Source organism: Pogonomyrmex barbatus, unplaced genomic scaffold (assembly GCF_055798465.1).
Source record: "Pogonomyrmex barbatus isolate J1 unplaced genomic scaffold, ASM5579846v1 scaffold6, whole genome shotgun sequence".
NCBI classification, from domain to species: Eukaryota; Metazoa; Arthropoda; class Insecta; order Hymenoptera; family Formicidae; genus Pogonomyrmex; species Pogonomyrmex barbatus.
In genome coordinates, this window is record NW_028297160.1 from 4,719,310 (window position 1) to 4,740,726 (window position 21,417).

Here is a 21,417-nt window from a genome sequence, read left to right on the forward strand (position 1 = left end):
TTTGTAATGAACATTTGATCGTTTTATTAGTTGGAAACTTGGAAAGCGTGATATATAAGAAATTAATACATTTTGAATTTTGGTATGTAATTTATTAAATTTTATTAATCTGATTAAAATTTATTGACAATTAACATATGTAATTTTATTTTAGTATTTTTGGAACGTGTTTTTGATTGTTTCTGAAAATTACATGCATTCGTTGTAGGAACTATAAAGACATGACGTTGCTTGGAACCGTTTAATATACAATCGATTTTAGTAATAAATTATTTTAATATATTTTATTCTATCATAAATAAAATGTATTAAAATAATTTATTACTAAAATTGATTGTATATTAAATGGTTCCAGCGACGGGAAAGCTTATCGCGGTATTGTGATAGGAACTATCTGTTATTAAATGTCATTATTGACAATGTTGTTTTGTACAGATAATGACGATGCGTGCGCGCGCGCGCGAACGACTTTGGTGAATATTATTCACATAATAATATATTAATAATTATGTCGTTATTATTGAATATCAACTTTGATGAGTAATTTACGTTTCATCACACGTGGACTTGTATGAGTCTTTCATGAAAAGAATTTTCTCTTAAGCATTAATTAAAAAGAACTGTATTGATTAGAAGGAAACGCGAGAGTATAAATAGAGATGTAAAAATAAATTAAAATTTTTTTTTTTTATTAAATCTATGGCAATGATGAACGGTGAATTCCAATCTTTATGAGCGATACTTTGAAAGATAACATAAAAACGAAAAGATGCTATCATTAACTTATCGTTTCATTTTGCACGAGAGTAATTAATAAATAACAAGAAATTGCTGTCCGATTTAAATCAACGCGTACATACCCTTGATGAAATCTACCGCCATCTCAAGACCGTACGTGTCCTTGTCGCAATCATCAAGTATATGTGCACCGATCTTAACTCCCGGGATGATCTCTCGCTGGTTGACAATATCCAAAGTGTAAAGCATCGCCTCTAATGCTTGCACACCTCCCTGAGGCATTACGGGTCCACACGTGACAGTATCTTCCCTCTCGTGAACCATCATTAGGCCACCCAGCAGGAGATCACCTTCAACGACTGCTTCCTTCTTAATCGGCCAGATAACGGGGATCTGGCCGTTCTGTTCCATCGATCGGAACTGACGACGTCGATGTCTGATCGGATGACGTAATATTGTGTCATCGCGAAAATTACTCAAATCTACACTCTTGCGATCGTTGTAGTGACGTAACCTCACGACATCCGTCGAATCCACATATTTATCTAATAACGGTATGCGCGTGATATCGGTCTTTGAAACGTCGAACTTTCTCGCCCATTGTTTGATAGATCTCGAGCGTCGATCATCGGCCGAGCAGATGCAGCTCAGTAATGCCAAAAACAGAAACTTCATGACGTCATAATCGATAAATTATGTTGCTTGTTACTCGGCTTTCCGACACGTTAGCGATTTTGATGTTTCCGTGGCTTTTGCTTGTCCGCTCCGGGCTTTGAATTCACGATGATTTACGTTGCTTCTCTTCCTTGGCAATACGAATGGGAGAGCGATATCAGCTTCGAACGGAAGATCGGAGATCTCGCGCACGATCGACGGAAAGGACGTGCCAGCGGAGGAGATTTGATCGATCTCGTTTTTCGTATTTCGTATGTATAACATATATCAGAGGTGAGCAACAACTGACTCACAAGTTGAATGCTGCGCCATGCTATTTTCAATTCGATGTCACTTCAAGATTAAGATGTCAATGTTAAAAATCGACTACGTTGAAAAATCGGTTATAATTTAGAACATTGATATTTTTAGATTCTAAAAATATAGTTCTTTAAAGTTATATTGTCAATACACACATATTTGTTTGAAATATATTTAAATTTAAATGTAAATGTTAGGAGTAGGGTGATGAAAAAATATTAATGATCATCAAAATTTAATGAAAAACAAAATTTATAAAGTTTACGATTTAAGATATATCTTGTGATTTACAGAGAAGATTTGTATTCTGAGAGATGATATGTCGTAACATATGCTACTAGTATGCTAATATAAGAGATCTTGCGGGTACAGAGGCAACGTGTACACGTGTCGTCATAATGTTTTGCGTAATCTTTCATTTGCTTTTATTATACACGATCTGTCTTTCCTAGTGTTGCACATTCATTTTACGCTTCGTGAAATTTTATGTATGACCTTTATGCTATCACAATTTTTCAACATTTTAAAAGAATAAATTGTAGCGTGTTAACGCGTTTGCTTGTTCAAACGTTTGCCGATTTGAGTTGCGTCATTTAGGCACAAAAGTCAGAATGGATTTATCATCGACCTGGATCTCACTATTGTTTTCACGACGAGTTATCACTCCCTCTTCTACTCTCGAAAAAAAGATAATATTCACTGCTTATTACGCACTCTCTTGTTATTTTTTTAAGTTTAATAATATTTAGTCAATTACTTTATGGACGATCGTAATCAATCATTTCTTTCTCGTTACTGAATACTTCATGTTGATATACTAACGAAATAAAAATAATTTCGAACATAACATGTCAATTGTACTTTGCTGAGTTACAGGAAACAAAACGCAAATCTCGTCAATATAGTTCAATAATATTGAAATGTCGAGCCAAATGTTATACCGAGATCGTTATCCAACGCCATCGGTTCTGCGACGATCCGACGCTATCGGATATTTTGATAGATCTTCGAGCTTCGAACCCGCAGGTGGTATCGTGCAAGCCGCAAGTTTAAATTGCTCGGTCACGAAGCGCCGCGTTGCATGGTCGAGAAATTGCAGATGTGCGAGCGCGGGCGTGCGGTCGCGCGTCGATAACGACTCCGGGTTTCGTGTAATTAAAAACTTTGACGTGACTACGTCGCTGGAAGTTGGACTGCGTCGCTCCTGATTTGCGAACTTCCCGGTTTGTCGGACGATTGCCAAAACGATGGACCGAGGTCGGCCGTAATTCGTTGTTGCGGTATGTATACCTGTTGCGCGGCTCAAACTCCGACGGAAGTTTGATGCCCGCGTTGCGCCGCGCCGGAACGCTCTTGCACGATTTCTTTCTGCACGCGGACATGCGTTGTGACTTGCGGAAAAAAGCTTTATAATCTCATGCGTGATCGTTCAATGCGGGCATGACCAAAGTGTCACTCCTAGACGACCTGTTGCTCACTGTCTCTGTAGCCGGTAACGTATTTGTATAGCAAAGAAGAGGAAGGAGGAGATGACTTTCTGTCCAAAGTAAGAAATACGAATTATATTAGATGTAGCTCACAGTATCTTTGAAATAAGTTTCGTGAGTGTGAAATTAATTTCTCTCTAACCAAAAATCTTTCAGTTATTTAATATTGATGGTAAAGGTGTTAATTAAAGTGCCTGATAGTCGAATACAGATAGCAAAAGTTTTATACTTGAAGTAATTTTAAAATTGACTTTTTAAAAAGAAAAATTCTATCTGTCATGATAGATTTATTAAAACATCTGTTACGAGAGAAAAAGCGTGATAATTTGTTACATATTCTATATATTTTAATTGTGTTTGAACTTTTCTTTATCAATTTAGTAAATCAATTCAGTATTAATGTAGTAATATTCTTACGACATAAACGTAATTTATAATATTTTGATTCTCATAAATGTATAATTGATGATCTTTGTTAGCAGTAGAATATGTGTAATATCAGTATGTTATCCGTGAAAAGTTAACGGTTCTCTTGGTATTGTCAAATGATAACAATATGTATTATTGATTGCGAGTTCACAAGCCACGCAAATGCATTTAACGCTTCCCGCTGCTCTTTTAATCCTCTCTAGTAATATTTTACACGAGTAATTTTATTTATAACCCAAAAATTTCATAATATCCAGTGTCGCAATAGACAACATATAAACTACTAAATAACGATAACAGTTCGGTAGCAATATCGAAGCGTACAGGAAAGTCGATTTCGTTGATAGCGATAGGAACAACTCGCCCGTTTATTAACGTTCCGTTGTTTTTCGGAAGTTAAATTTACGCTGATTGCGAAACATCGACTCGTTGAATCAATTGGTTTTCACCGTTGGTTTAGTGAGATCGATAATTGTCAGCAATAATGCGCATGTAGTTTTATAAAATAATGCATGGCACAAAAACTAAAACAATAATGAATAGAAATCATAATTAAGAGAAAGAAAAATAAAATTGGTAAATGGAATAATTTTACTATTATGACATCATTTAACAAAATCTTTTAACCTTAAATATAATTAATTATTTGTGTTTTATGTAGAGCAGTCGATATCGATATGCATATTGGTATCATTCTTCGGTTGTTTTGATCTACATTTACGATAATTAGCATAATTTAGTTTGCTTACATAATGATTAAATATATGTGACTATTAATGTTATGTAGTAGTTTATTATATGCATAATGTGCTGGTTATTATAATTAAATTTATTCGAACTATCTACGAAATGCATTTTATCTAATTGTCATTTTGAGATATACATATTTATTAAAGATTATTTATTCCCTTTGATATTGTATTTATCATTATTCGCAATATTGTATTGTGTGCCTGATTATCGGATTAAATAGAGAAAGAAATAAATAGATAATAGGTCATATGGTTGTGATAATTTGCAAAGTATACCAGTTATGCCACGGCTAATTAAGCAGCGGAGTTAATCGTGATTGCAAACCATCCAATTAATTGTGATTCACCGAATTCGGGCCAAAATGCGGCAAGGATCTTCATCGAACTTGCATCAAATATGTCACAAAGCGACCGCACAATTCGGCTCAGAGCTAAGTGAAATATATAATAGACAATCTTACTCAAACTATCGTCGTAAATTACTCAAACCTCAATAGGATTCTAGATCCTATTTCCTGAAGTTTCTGTTTGTAAAGAGAGAGAGACAAAGTTACCATGGATCGCAACTTTCGTTGGTGCTACTTGCTTTACGTAGTCAGAATTTTTAACGATGTCTTTTGCAGGAAAGTTAAATTATGTCCTGATCACGGTTTGGAAAAGTAATTTATTTGAGATTACACTACGACGATAATGTCGAAAACTTATTTCGAATTACCCAAGGACATACATGTTAAAGTAAGCTGGCTGCAACATTTAATATAATTTTTTTATTACGAGCAGAAACTGTAGGGTGTGTCGTAGCATATTTTACCAAAGTATAGGGCTGAAAAAAATATGTAGAAAAGTATATTTCATATGTTATATGATATGATATTATTATTCACTTTTGAAATATTTCTTATATATTATTGAAACTTTATCTTAAAAAATGAAGGACATTACACATAATCTTTTATCCTAGCAGATTCATGTAAGTTGCAAGAGATGCATAACTTTGACTTAACTCCTTGTTAACCAACGAAGGATTTCACTCTCCATATTAATTAAATTGAACACTGATTAATCAAAAAATATATTCACGATTTCTTTGTCCATTTGTTTTAATGATAGAAAAATCATTTTTTATTCCAGTATAAACATTTGTTTAATAGTTTTACGGCGATTGTTTGAATAATTCTTTTTGTTAGAAATGCGTATTTCACAGGTATATATTTTACAGGTATATATTTCAAAAAATTGTTGAAAGAGAAAGTCTGCGTTTACAACAATGATAAAACAAGAGATAATTATTTAGTGCACAAAACAATCTGAAAGAGCGAATTTTTCTTCTCTATTTAGATGTTTTACACTATTTATTTTTTTGTAGATAATTTTCCGAATAAAATTTAGATAAAATTTAGATAAATGTATTTGAGTGAAGGGGAATAATTGATAACGATATAATACCATAGCAATAAATCGTCGATACGATGTCACATACGCATGAGATAAACATGCAATCGAATTGCAAATCCGAAGATATTCCATCATCAAGGCTTCAAAAGCGTCTCTTTGATAGTTAAAGTCCATTTATTTGATTATTCATTATCTTCATTTGGGATTTTATTCCATAGTGCGCAAGAATAGTAAGTAACATTAATTTAATACAACTTTTCCTCACGTTATCCGATTTTTTTGCAAAACTTTACGAATTTTCAAATTAAAATTTAGAAGATACTTTGCAACAAGCTGTCATCCTTTCCGTCATTCGTATGACACGCGGATTTCACCGTCGTAAAAACTCGTAATCGCGAATGATGGGAAACGAGAAACGGTATCGACGGGTAGAATCGGTGGCTATTTGATTCACAGGATTATCGTGCCGTTTGTAACAAATTTTATGTCATATGTTTCGACGAAAATTCTCAGTTTGTCGCGTTTATTAAGCCCGATAACAATTTGAAAAGGAGCACGCGCGCGCGTTACTGTGCCGTAGCAGCCACTGACTGGCTGGTGCGACTGCATCAACGCTACCCTCCTCGAACGTATCAACCCTCCTCCCTTCTCCCAATCTCCTACCCTGCAACCCCTCTCTCCCTAACGGTCTGACCATTTTCTCATAGGTCCTTTCTCTTTTCCGTGTCTTGGCGCCCTCTCTTTCCTGCTGTCTCGCATAATCTATAGTATCTATAGTAATTTATACCAAGCGGCTAAATAATGGCTACTGTCATCGAGCCACTATTTTGGCCTAGAGAGAATTTTCGAAGATAGCGGCGAAATTTTTAATGTAAATAAATGTAATTTAAAATGTAAATAACGTTCACGTGTAATTTGCGTAAAAGTATTTTGTATTTTAATTAAATTTCAAAATATAGCGCTTATTTAAAACTTTTAACGTGACATGTGAAAATTAAGAAAAATCTTTTTTTTATATATTTTAATTAAAACTTGAATTACTGTCAATTTTTTGATAAATTCATTAAAGCATTTGATACAAAATCAATTTGGGTTAACCAATTTCTGGCTGGATCTTACTGGCTATCATCACGTAGTCAAAATTTACATATAATGAAAAATACAAAATATAATGAAATTGTTAATCCTAATTTATCTATCGCATTTATCAGCATATGAATAATGGTGAATATAATTAAATTTTAATAATTATCTTTATGAGAATAACTAACAGTAATAGTTTGGTAATAATAAATCATATCCGTTTTGGAATATTTCCTTGTCAAAACTCGCAGCGTAATTTCGTAGTCCGTGAGGTGAGTGGTCTCGCACGGCTAAAATACCGCGGTAATTAGCTTACACGGCAATGTATACTGCATGCGGTGCTATCATAACGGAAACAAGCCACCTCGCACCCATCAACGCATGTACATCACCGTTACCCTGCATTGAATGAAAGAGATGTCTTTTTCATGTCGTTCATTTTTGGTTTCTCCATATTGATGAGTTATTTAATATTTTAATAGTTTTTTCGTGTAAATAACTAAGAGAGTAGATGAGAATATTCTTTTTCAATTCATTTCGATGCAATTCATTTGTTACATAAACAATGTTCTGACTCGCATTTAACAAAACAAATATTCCGCTGCTATTTTTATTCACATTGCAATTATCTTGACGTTTCGCAAGTTTTGCTGACAGTACGGTCTTGCACATAGTGCTTTAATGCGTTGTGCACAAAGAACGTAGCTAATGTGCAAAACAGAGCTAATGTAACGAGCAGTTAAATTGAAAGACGTGCTGATTTGAAAGACGTGCTGTTCCACTTAAGAATAACACATAATAAGATTTTTGTGTTGTATACGTTATTAATTTTATTCTATCTTAAAAAATCCATTAGAAAATGAAATCTCTAGACATTTTTAAATAATTTTATTAATCGGGAAAGCAAACATTGCGATAACTGTACATCGAGAATTATTATATATTGCAGTATTTGAAATATTAAATTCTGCGAAATCATAGTTTTTGATTAGAGTTTTTCGAGATTACATGAAGTTCAAGCTGCAACGAGATACAATTTATCCACGTAATGATCAAGAACAGTAATTGGAGTGAAGCGCAGGACAGACGAGAGTAGTCCAATCGAAGAGAAAGATCGTTCGGCCAATTCGCTGGAACGTATCAGTTGCTAAAAAATCGACGAATTAATCTATTGCGATTTTATTATATTCGTTCTGAGAAACTCGAAATATATAGAGTATCTCAGAATTTTATGAGCCGAATCTTCAGTAGGAGATTCGCGTTTAATTTTTGAACGATGCTAAAACGAAAAGCATAGCTCGAAACGGCTGGCCCGGCTTGGCGCAGCACCAATTCCGCGATTAATTTATCGAGAAATTGAGAGCAATTTCTTGAATTGTGCAACATTGTGTCTGTTACACGCAGACTAATGTCTTGGAATTCGACACGAAAGTTGGCACAACGTTGTAACAATTCACGAATCTATTACATGCAACCGTGCAAAAATACGTGAATGCATAGAACTGTCAAACAATAATACGGTTATTCTGTTGCGTTTTGCAATTTATTATACCTTTTAAAACGGATTTGGACTATTAAAATGTAAAATTAGAGAAAACAGCATCGATGCTGCTGCTGAAATCAATAGAATTAACAGATGTCCTATAAGAATGAGCTTTACAACTTATTGCTATTTATAACTTATGAGCTTTACAATTCATGATGCGTACTGCGCAAAACGTATGAGAGAAGGAATGAAAGTGCAAATGGAACGCGATACACGCGTTACTATAATGCTCTTAAAAAAATATTGGACAACTTTTTTTTGGCGTTCCGTTTAATCCGCTTGCCGGCGAAGCGTATGAGTAAAAGGTAACAGAAATAAAATGATACGCTATCCGTTTGTGGAATCTATAAAATCGCGAAAGCACTGAACGGCATTGCAAAATGGAGGGAAATGATAGGGATCACGTGCTTGGTACATCATGGCCGCGGAAAATGGATTAGGCGTGTTTTTGTGCAGTTACTTATGAGATCACGTAGCCGGAGCTGGCCGAGGTGGCTTCGGAAATTCGTGCCGGAAGTCTTATATCTCGGTGATCAATTCTCTCGGGGCGAGCCGAGATAAGTTCGTTAAGTGCCGGGTCGCAACCGTGCAATCGACTGTGATTTGTTAAGAATATCTAAAGCTTTGCCTGGGATTAGCTTTCACCGAGTTGGGAGTCATGATTTAGATCCTTGAACGTTAATATAACGAACATGAAACGTGACGTGAAAGATTATTCTTTTACTGTTATTATTCATCTGAAACAATGTCGGCACTAAACTCAACTTAGCACTGCATTAAATATATAAGCTTTTCATATTTATCTATTTTTTTTTCTACTTTTCATATTGCGAAAATGATTGAAAAATCAAATATCATCTATAGTAATTTTTAATACAAGTTTTATATTATCGAATATCAAGATTCTCAGACTAATTTTATCTTTACCTAAGTACTCAAGTCGTTTTCACGTCTGTTTTTCTTTTTTTTTTTTTTTTTTTTTTTTTTAGAAATTACTAGTTGAATTTTGTGAATTGAATTAGTGCAATTATACTTTTCTCATCGCAGTGCACACCATAGCCACGTATACCGCATTGTGCGGTTTGTTAACCTTTTCACGTAAAGTCATATTCTGCACATTCATTTACGTATATGTCGTTTTCATTCCTTTGCTCTAGCCATATGGGATTCTTTGCATTGCTCTTGGTAACGAGATAAAAATTATGAGAAAAATATTCATAACAAGCACTTTGGTAAATACCTGTGACCGAGTATAATCCGAGTATAAAAAAAAAGCATTATGTATCACGTACTAATTTACGGAAGCTCCGGTTTAAACCTCGTTAGACGCTAGCTGGTTAATGAATCCTCGCGGTTTTTATTCGCGAGGCTTTCAGCTATAATGTGATCCTATATACTATAACAAATTTATGACGAGAAAAGTTTGTCGGTAAGCTTTTTGTTAAAAAAAAAAAAATAAATAAGAAATAGAAAGAACTATTTATCTTTTAATGTGTTTTTAAAATGTTAAATGCATACATTTCTACGCTTTATAACAACTTTAAACGAATTTAAAGACAAAATTCATTTTACAAAATATTACTGTGAGAATAGCATTCGTTTTAAAACTTAAAAAATTACAGATATTTTTACAAATTAAAAAACGTTTTCACAATGCTTCTGTAAAACTTCAACAGATGTAATGTTTGGAGCGAGTATTGAACGCTAATTTCTTGACAAACAACTACTTCCGGTAATGCTAAAAGTTTTCCGGACATTCGTCGAAAGAGATGATGCAACGGATGAAAGTTTCGAAAAATAGTCGATATAAAGGTATGTTACAGCGTTAGTACTCTCGCACAAAGGAAGCAGGCGCACGTTTGATGTTCCGATATATTGGCCACGCGAGCACACGTTTAAATATTCCACCGCAGCGTAGCGTTCCCGTAACATTGATCAACAACTCGGGACTTGTAGGAGAAAGAGAGAAACGCGTTTATTGGCTCTTTCCAGAGAGAAGTTTTACGATGTCTAAAATTTACATCAAACACTCGCGTTCCGATCTATCACTTTATTTAAAAATTTATTTAGAAAAAATGTTGAAAAATTCTTCAATTGACGTTTACTCAAAGCTTGACAACATTCTTATGGCGAATTATGTTTCTTTATTTCTGACATCTTCTCACGAAGCCTTTTTTAATATACATATTTAACACATATTTAGACACATTGAGCATTTCTGAATTATTGCGAAGCATTATTATTCACGATGTATTATTCGCCAATGTCATTAACGTTTTCATAACGGTAGTTAATATTTTAACACGACAGTTACAATCTCACAGATTCTTCTCCATTCTTGTAAATGACTTTTTGCTTCAAACGCAAATGCCATTCGCTGATGGAAATTCTGATCTCATTAAACTTTCATAAAATCGTTATTACCGCTCACTTCCGTGAGGTACAACGATATTCGATTTTGCCATTATCTCTCGCTGTGGTGCCTCCGCTAAGTTGCACGTTGAAAAATGTTGTTTTTAAATCGTTCGTCGGGAAGCAAGTCGTGACAAATTGCTGTGCTCGCCACTAGGAGCAACATTATCTCGAGAGTTCGCGTGCTGAGTCCGGACGCAAAAACGTTCATGTTTTAATGACAACGGTACGATGTCGTTCGCCGCTCAGTTATCAGATATGAATTATGGTATTTACAAATGTACATAAAATTTGGCGGGAATTTGGCTTCAATAATGGTAATATATTCAGTTATGAAATTGAGAGAAAGAGATTGTTTTTAATTATACTAATTCAAACATGTATATGCAGTGTGTGCTTAATGTCTTTCAATCTTTGCATATTTGAAAATAATTAAGCTTCATATAATATATAATCTATTGAAATACGAGCCTACGGTGTATAGGACCATCGCATCGTGACTAACGTATCACTGCTCATTAACGTTAAATGTTATCATTATAACGCAATAATTCTAAAGACCCGTAGTTGAGCCAAATATCATGACAGCAAGGTCCACAAAATGTATTAGCATTGCATGCACCTGATGCAAAATAATAGGAAGCGACCCAAAATAAAGGCTACGAGATTACTCCTTGTATTAACGATTAATTTTGTCTTATATTAATGAACTTTAATATGTTATGTCCTCATAATTATATGCTTAAAATCGTATTTTTGCAAAACTGTATAATCAACAATTTTACAATTTTCTTGCAACAAACATTAGAATGATTACTGTATGTAAATTTTTAAATAATTCTTGAAATATATTCATCATTTTGAAGCGATTCTTTTTATATATACTAATGAACGGTTCTTACAGCTTCAAATATTGTTCGAAGTGATGCTAATATCTCGCGTGACAATTGCATTGTCGTAATTTTACGAAACATTCTACATGTGCGGAGAACGAACTGTGTATCGGAGGTAATAATAATTACAGACTGCAGTGTCCGCGACTCTCTCAACGGGAAATTCAGCATGCAATATTAATTAACGGCTTATAAAGACCAATCGATTTGAAGATTATCCGTGCATACCGCGAACATGCTGAATCAATTCCGGTTTAGCTATTTGTAATCTAGCCACTCTCCACGTGGTATATCATACGAATATATTATGAAATAGTGCATATATGTATAAATGTGCGGTGTTAAATTTAGCGCGAGGAATACTTTTCGATACAATTACATCTATTAATTATGCATCAATATAATACGTGATTTACATACAATTATACATACAGATTTATTATTACAGGATTTATACTAAGTTTTATCCCGAACTGGATTATATCCCAAACTGTAAAATATTTATATTAGATATTTTTTTATCTTTTCCTGTTGCTTTGAATGTTTATTTTTTTTTTAGTGCAAACGTATGCAGTTGTATCTTTATAGATTTCTGTTAAATTATTCTGCAAGCCACGTTACATCTGCGACGCGCAATATAGAGATGGATATCATTTATTTTTAGACGTTAATGGCAAGTAAAAAATTTCCATTAAATAAGAAAAAACATATCTAAGCGATATATTGATAAATATGCTATATTGAGAAAAATGAAGAATCGAAGGTTTTTTTAATAAAATTGAATATACTCGTTTTCATTTACTGATGATTTTTGACGAGCTTCCGGGGATTTCCACGCCTATAAGCCGCTTAAATCTCTCTTCGGGGGGAAGTATCAATAAAACCGATTACGATCATCGTGAATATCAACGAGTCGGTGCCAGCTGGTAGAACGCAAGCTCACGGTGCAGTACCACACGTTTACCGACAGCTATTAACCTAGGTCAAGATTAAATATGAGGGCCAGATAGAAAATTTGTATTCCGCATAGTAGAAATAGCTCACGTTGCTGAGATGTGTTAGCCATTGAATAATCCAACGACTTTAATTTTTCGTGCGGCGTGTCATTTTCTTTACAGCGTGACTTTTGTTATCTAGCACGGAAGTATTATGCTGTATACAGCGACTACTTGTTTCTTTTGAATTACAAATGATTCTACATATTGCCTCGAGCTTGTTAACTTGTAAAGCAATATCTTCGCGAAAATTTCATACATTGAAAAGTAAACTAGAATCATAAATCTTCATAAAATTGTACTTTTTTCATATTCGTGTTATTGTCGTCAAATAAATTGTTTTAATTAACACTAGAAGAAGTATGCAAGAATAAGTATATATATTCGCATATAAATAGTTTTTTTAGACATGATATTTTATAAAGTCCTATAGTGTTGATCGTTGAAAAGCGTGCAGAGAGAAAATTTAAAATATATTATAAATTACACCAAAAAATTAATATTTAATATTAAACTATTTTTGTAGTTTATTATATTGACAACAATAAAACGCGCATAGAAGTCAGCGTACGATACATCTTGTAATTTATCGTATGCTGGCGTTTCTGGCGAATTTCTGCGGAATAGTTGGTATCTCGCGAAAAGCTCGATGGATATTCTCCGATTTGGAAATTTACCGACAGTTGGTCGGAAACTTATCAGTAGTTGAATATTTCTCTTCAAAGTTGTAAAACATTAGCCTACTGATGTTTAATACTGTCTTATTTATCCACTAATATGTAAAATTTATGTTTAAATGTAAAATAGCAATCATAACTAGTAATACATCTGTCTATGAAAATTTTTGATGAAAGAGAAAAATATCGAACTAATGAAAGTATATTTTTTGTTGCAAATTTTCAAAATTATAATTTTTTTAATAACAATATATTTCTTTTGATATAAAAAAAAATAAGTAAAATAAAGTGTGAACAAAATAATTATCAACATATATAATGATCAATTATTCGTGCATATTAACAATTGGAAAGTAAGTAATTTTCCTATATTACGTAAATGTAAAAAGAGCAACAATATCATATTCTTGACTCTTTATATGCTTATATACTATATGCTTTTCGCTTCGAGTAAATCCAATCATTGCGCTGCGCCAAGGTGATAAGGGAATAAGTCAATACAAGTTCGTTCCACTAGAAATTATGTGACGGTGGTTTCGCTAGTGTAATTTTCCTGCTTTTATTGGAAATTTTTCCGGAGATATTACAGGCCTACCCCCATGGTGCTTTCAATGGTAATAGCATATCGGAAATTTTCTTAGGAGAAATATGCGTTATTTATATTTAGTTTTGTTCGAAAAAAGAAAAGTTAAATTTCAAGCTTATGTCTAATTTTAGTCTGAAATATGAAAGAATAAAGTCATAAAAATGAAACTGATAAGAATGAAAGAAAGTAATATTAAGATGTAAACAGAGAAAATGATGAATAATATTATAGAAAGAAGAGAAGAGTGTTTATCCAATTCATAAATCGTATGTCAGATTTATCATATATCCCAAATCATTTGTTATAGAACAGAATCAGATATCTCTCTCTCTCTCTCTCTCTCTCTCTCTCTCTCTCTCTCTCTCTCTCTCTGTCTGTCTGTCTCTGGGATTTAAGTTTTTTTAATTTAGAATTCCGCAATGCCGTCATACCGTTTGAGATAAAGATTCGTTGTATGAAATATATGGTGAAATGTATACAAAAATATACATGTGTATAGAAATACATGATCATTATATTTCATTATGGCGTACATACCTTTAATGAAATCCACCGCCATCTCGAGACCGTACGTGTCCTTGTCGCAGTCATCGAGTATGTGTGCTCCAATCTTGACGCCTGGCACGATCTCCCGATCATTGAGAGTGTCTAGCGTATACAGCATCGCCTCTAGTGCTTGAACTCCACCCTGAGGCATTACACGACCACATGTAATTGTATCCTCCCTTTCGTGCACCATCATCAGTCCACCGAGAACGAGATCACCCTCCACTACCGCGCTATGCTTCACAGGCCACTGATCTGAGAGTACGTCACCGGTTGAGGAATCAATGACATTCTCTCTGGTGATGTTCTCGAAGACATCTTGAGAGAGATCACTGGTCCTTTGAGGAAATGGGTCAATGGTCCAAACGGATTCATTACCATACGCTCCATGTTCCACTTGCGATTTAATGACTTCGGTCGAAGACGCGTCGAAAACGTTTCTATTCACGGCGCCGGATACTCGCACATTTTCCTTCGTAGTCGAAAGAATCTCTCTCGGAATAATGGAATTGTCTATTTTCGTTATCTTCTGTCTCGATCGGTCAAGCAACTTGATTAGAAGCGCCGGTGTTTCCACCAAACTGGCATTCGATGTTATCGGAATATTTATCAACGGTATCTCTAATGAGTCGGGATCTGTTTTTGCGAGAGTTTCCGTGTATCTCTTGTCGTGATCGCTCATTATCGGGATTGATCGCCACTCTTTCTGGTATTGCCCGTATCCCGAAGACGGCAGTGTTTCTACGGATGTAACAGTTTCCTCCGCGCTAGTTGATATTTGATGATCTACATTATTTGTTTGAGTTGTCGAGATAGATGGATGCGCGGTAAATTCCATCAGCGAGTTTGATGTTGTTGCCCCCGTCGTGTCGAGTGTCTTCCACGTCTTACTATCGATTAACTCGGTCGATGTCGGAATCCCCGGAGTATTCCGATCTTCGTGGCGTTTGTATCTTCGATACTTTGAGTTATGGACATCTCTGCTTCGTGAATAAAATCCAGATCCTTCATGCATGTCACGATGATTTCCACTTCGTTTCGTCGTAACTCTGACGTTTTCTAATCCGGGCTCATCCGTAAGTTCGCTCGATGACTGCACACGCCCATTAATCTTCCGCATCCCGGTCGAATTATCGCTGACATTCGCTGCAGCGAAAGAGATAGATACGCCCTCGATCGAGGTTCTGGGAGGTTTTCCATCGAGTTCAGATCTTCTATCAGTTGTCTCAGCGATGCGTGGAGGCCGTGTACTATCGATCGCATCAAATTTCCGCAAGTATTTCGGGCGACCGTGGGCTTTCTGGCGGAGAAGATTGTCGAATTTTGCGATCGCAGATGGGCCGGAGACATTCCAGAGGCCGATTCGAAACGCGCCACGAACTTCGGCCTCGAAGTCAGTTGTCTGCGGACGTTCGCAGTCCGCGTCTGTTTCGACGTGTCGTACGTGCATCGGATTCCTTTTCTGCGTGACTGAAATACGCTCTGATGTCTGATAATCTAACTTCGATTCGTCGAAACTCCTGGCAGATAAATTAGTTGATAACAAACCACGGTCAACTTCGAGCGTGTTGTGCGTAGTGTAATTTGCAGCAGCAGCGAGCTCCTTTTCTTTCATTTTTTTTATCTTCAGCTCAAAATTCGTCGCGTTTATTTTTTTATTTATTTTCGTGTCGCTATTGCTTATCGAAGAATGATATTGACGTTGCAAATTGAATGTATCGCTTGCAACTTTTATGTTATTTTTTTTATATGGAAAAGAGCGTCTCGTAAAACCGGCTCTTTTTTTAGTCAGATGATTATCCAGCGAATTTGATGCGTGAAAAATGAACGAGTCGATGATATTGCTGTTCCCCTTTTTATTCGCGTATATATCTGCATCTATTTTAAATCCTATCTTTGAATATTCGTCGCGTTTATATAGTTCAGCTGATAGAAACCCATCCACTTTATACGATCTCGAATACTCGTCCCTCGAAGGGTGATAGGGACTTACGGCATTTTCTTTATCATCAATTTCATTTGCTTTCGAGATTTTGGAATTAACGATTAACGTAGTCCAGGCAACAGCCACGGAACGCTCGTATGGCGAATCCTTCGTGATTGTGTTATCTACAATACTTGTAACATTTCCACGACTCTGATTTTCTTTTGAGTTCGAGTAGTTTGAAAAAGTTTGCCGCAGGCTTTGAGATTTGTTATTAGTTTCGACGTAAATCAATTTATTTGACTTGCTTTTTGTTAACTTGAAACTTTGATGGGAATCTCCTTCATTCTTATTACGTTTGTACGTTTTATTGGCGTGCTTAGACTCGATATCTTCAGTTTCGAATTGTGAGATATCGGAATTTTTTAACTTTTGTATAGAACTGTCTTTCTCGCTGCGTGAACTCTTTGTAAGTTTGTCAGGGAAGAATGTGGTCATTCCGTTTTCTCCGTTAAAGATTCGATCCCTCCCGTGCTTTTTCCACCGTCCGTCTTTCTTGTCAAACGCTTGAGTATCGCGTCTTATCATAGCTGCCTTTTTACGATCGTTGAAGAGTACGTAGAACGTTTTTTCTTTACATCGTCTATCTCTCGAGGTACTTTTCAATTCCTGGGACATCGATGGTAATGGACGTAAGCCAGGCACGAATTTGAGATAATTTCTTGAATTTTTTAACTTTTCCATAACAATAACTTTTGACAACCACATGTTTTCCATTGCTCTTTTTGTAATCAGTCGCGCACTTTTGTCGTCACTGTCTTTCAAATACTTTGTCGTAGCCATTGCACTTGACAACGCGATGTGCTTTTCATAGCCACTGAATTGTGAATCGCGATTTTCCGTATTTTTGAATTCTAAAGAAACTGGTTTTATGTACACTGATGAACGACCATTTGATTTAAAATTCATTTTTGCATATTGTAACCTAGAATCATCGATAACTTTTTTGTTGAAAACGGAATATCTTGCTTCTTGAGAAACTTTATGAGAAGTGTGTTCATTGTTGCTTTGTAAATTACTCGGAATCCATTCACCAGCTAAGCCACTATTCGAAACCAGGAATATCGTCCATGTGGCCAGAATGGCCATCCAACCAAAGTTTCGCCACATCACATCACCTCTTCGTCGCATTAATCATTGCCAATTTCTGGAAAAAGCAAGATATTTTGTTAATTACTATTGTTCATTTATATTTTTGAATTGATTTATTTGAAAAAATTTATATGGTCAATATTCAATTATATATTTATTTTTTTAAGTTATATAGTTTATATTTAATAATATACATACAGTATAATTCTAAATAAATGCAAAAAATTTCAGAAGATGATTTTTTTGCCGAAAATTAAGCAAAGTCTTTTATATAAATATATACTTTTATATTTCTCTCTAAGAATCTTACTTTTCCAATAGGAAAGATGAAAATTAGGTTTTTATTTCTTTTTTGCAAACTTTGGATAAGTTAAAAGAATGAAATTTACATTCTTAATAAAAGGAGTATTTATTTAATATATTTTTAATTTATTTTTAATTTTAATATATTTTTAATATATTTTTAATTTAATTTATTTTTCCTTCTATTGGGAGAAGAATTTTCCTCTCTCCTAGCATTATAAAAGATGAAATTAACACCATGCGTGTAAAAATATATTTTATTTTTTTACTTCGATTATTGATTTTATGAAAAAATAAAAAAATTAAAAAGTTTCTAAAAGAATTAAGTTATTTTAAATTACGCATTTTTAGATGGTCACATTTCGACCGAAATAGTTTTAATAAAAAATAAGTGTTGAATAAGTGTTGCTAATTTTATTCCCTTTGTATTCTTTTTCAAAAATATCCATCGAATGTTTTATTTTGTCCAAAATTTGAGAAGAAAATAAAATAAAATCCTAATTTCCTTTTCCTTGAGGAAGAGTGTAATTAGGAGGGATATAAATAAGATAACAGACCATGTTAAGTAAAATAGAACATACAAAAGATTTTTTGGCAAAGCTAAATGAAACAAGAACAGCGTAAATTTGCATTAGTTCAGCATTAGGTTTAGTAATTGAATAGTCAACGCGGGTATGTTGCGCACATGTTCAACTTGGTAAAACAGGCAATCTTTGTCGTTTGTCGTATCGTTACGGTATTTGTAATTTGATTTGAATTCGGTGTTCGGACAGATCCACAACTATGCGCTACTATTGCCTGCGGACGATGTGGTTCTCTAATTTCGATGCATTCCGCTGTGCCGTTCAGCTAAAAGGGCTATGCGCATGGGACCCCGCATCGACCGATGCTAACGAGTCAGTTGCAATTATCTCGCTAAATCACTTTGAGTCTCATTTTAATCAAGATGAAAATCTCCTTGGCTCTTCCTTACTTTTGAGCTACGAGCCCCTTTGCAATTAAGGAATCCGATTAAGATTCAAAATTACTTACACCGTTACACGATATGATATTATTAACGTGTGCAAGATATTCACAGAATTAAACGTTCGAATGCAGAATGCTATATTCTACATTTCGTTTTCCTTTCATGATATTATGTTATAAATTAAATACGTATGTTTGCCGATGAGAACATTTCGAATTTTAGCTTAAGGAGTAAAGTAAAGAACGTTATATGTAAAATTTATGTCAGATAAACAATGTTCGTCATGATTCTCGACTTAAACAGAAATCAGATTGTACATGTTGTATGTATAAGAAGATGCGCAACTATCTCTGGTTTAGGTTCTAAACTTAAGCTTAGCCATTTAATACAAATATTTACAAATGGAAATTGATTTAAATCCATTGTTGTGTTAATAGAGTATTAATAGAGTGCAAGACAGGATGCATTTTATACATTGTATTTTTCGGTTACATATTTTATATAATATATAATCGAAAATTTGAAACTTTTTATTTAACTTTTTTTGTGTAAGAATTAAAAATAGAAGTTTTTAAAATAGTTTAATATTACTTCTCTAACTTGATAAAATACTACAAGTATATGATATGAAATGATACGCTTTTGCAAGAGCTTGCAGTTAAACGTGTCACATAAAGTGTAACTACGATCGTCTTTATATTGCACATTCCCGCGTCGCTGAAAGAGCAATCCCATTTGTTCGTGCACCAAATGACACAATAAGAAATAAAGCAATGTATTAGAAAACTGTGTAATATTTATTTCAAATTTTTTACAATAAAATTAAAAAGTTTGCAATATAAAAAATAAATAATTAATTACTCTATACAAGTATTTAATATATAAAATATTTAATATATAAATAATATTTTAAGATGGATATTTTATCATAAATAAATATAATAAACATAAATAAATTATAATAATTTTTTTATATATAAATATTTATATCATAAATTATTTATTATTAGCGGCGATACAATATTGTTAATTATGATAAAAAAAAAGAAAGAAAACAGTAGAGATATTCAGAAATTTGTTGGATGAAGAGTTAAAGGAAAACTTTTCAAGCGATTCTTTTATTCAAACAAAATAGTAAATAAGTTTCTTAGCGTACCGAGAAAAATAACGTGTCTTTCTTTTGTGGGAGCACCTACAAAGTTTAATCGAAACTCTGTGTTGCCTTTGAAAGGCTTTCCTCGTTAACGGCATGTTCTGGCTGATAATTGTAGCCGCTAGTACGATAATATCAGGCCTGGTTTCGGATACTTTCATGAGAGGCACTATGAGAGAGTTTTAGATTGATGAAAGGGAAATATACGGTTTTGCGACGCCGAATAGGATCGAATCGAGTAGTACAAAGTAAAAAATGGAAAACGAATAATTCTTAATTGATACTAAATACCAGTGTTGTCTATCTGTTGTGTATCAGAAATTAATAGGTTTTTTATTTTTAAATATATAAAACTTTATATGCAAGTTTTATAGACTAATGGAAGTGCAAAATTCTCTCTCTTTCTTTTTAATGTTTTAAAATTTAAAATATTATTCTAAAAAGAATAAAAAGTTTATTTAAAAGAGAATTCATTTATAAAATTATGTTTTTATTTCTGCAAATATTAAGTAGTTAAGATAAAAAAATTATTTAATATTCAGTTATAAAGTTTGTTAAAAAATGCTTGTTAATTTAACACTTACATTGTGAATTACTATTTATTACACATATATGTTTATGTCTTTCTTTTGCATCATCATTTTGATTTATTGTTATCCGATATTTATCGTTAGGATGAAAGAACTTCGATAAACTTTGAAGACGAAAGGCACGTATTTTTATCTGTCTGTCTTAGGGAATGCGTTAGGGAAATATCTGTCTGTTAGGGAATGCGTTGCGTCTCGTAATCCGCTTTTATATGTCCGCTGAGGCAGATGGTCGATATACCTGTCTGCCTTATGTCTTATTTCAATCCAGCTGATCTACATCAATTTCAAAATTATCCAAGTTTTCCCGTCAAACTAGAGATTCACGATAATAAAGATAGAGCGCGTCTCCAAAACGACCAAATTGCTGATGTCTGCGGTCTCTACGCCGCTTTAATTATAACCAGGTGAGCTTGCAACTCGAGTAAACGAATCTCTATCGTCCTCTCGTTAGCTCTTTCATTATGGTTCTTTCATTATGGTTCCGATGTCACTTGCAATTTCCAACGGAAATTCGGTAATCGGCTTCTATAATTTTGCCGAAAACCACCGTATGAGCTATTGTATATCAAACGTGATAGCTTAACTATTTTGCTACTAAAATACTTATCGACGAATGTCGCTTTATACCTGTCTAGCGTATTATATCGCAGGAAAAATCCAGTTGAGGAACGTGGGGACCAATTTGTATAGAAATATGCGCCGCTATTCGTTTCCATAATTTTGCCGTGAATTTACGTTTGATTCGTTACCATACGCTCTTGTTGCGCCTGCAACGACGCAAAAAAGGGAAAAGGAAGAAATGCATCCTCTGGGA

At 34.1% G+C, this 21,417-nt stretch overlaps 1 protein-coding gene and 1 pseudogene across 5 annotated transcripts in view; both read right to left on the reverse strand.

The window, feature by feature from the left end:
- The window catches only part of Glurb (metabotropic glutamate receptor B), a 123,499-nt gene that overhangs the window by 56,463 nt on the left and 45,619 nt on the right, over positions 1–21,417 (reverse strand). For all 5 annotated transcript variants that reach the window (XR_016140749.1, XM_089082858.1, XM_089082856.1 and 2 more), the window contains one exon: positions 14,506–17,645. Coding sequence is in view for 4 of the 5 variants with exons in the window: in XM_089082858.1 (XP_088938984.1) it covers positions 14,506–17,629 (3,124 nt within the window). In the remaining variant the exon portion in view is untranslated. The remainder of the gene's footprint in view (positions 1–14,505; positions 17,646–21,417) is intronic.
- Positions 1,414–7,313, reverse strand: LOC148935109 (uncharacterized; annotated as a pseudogene).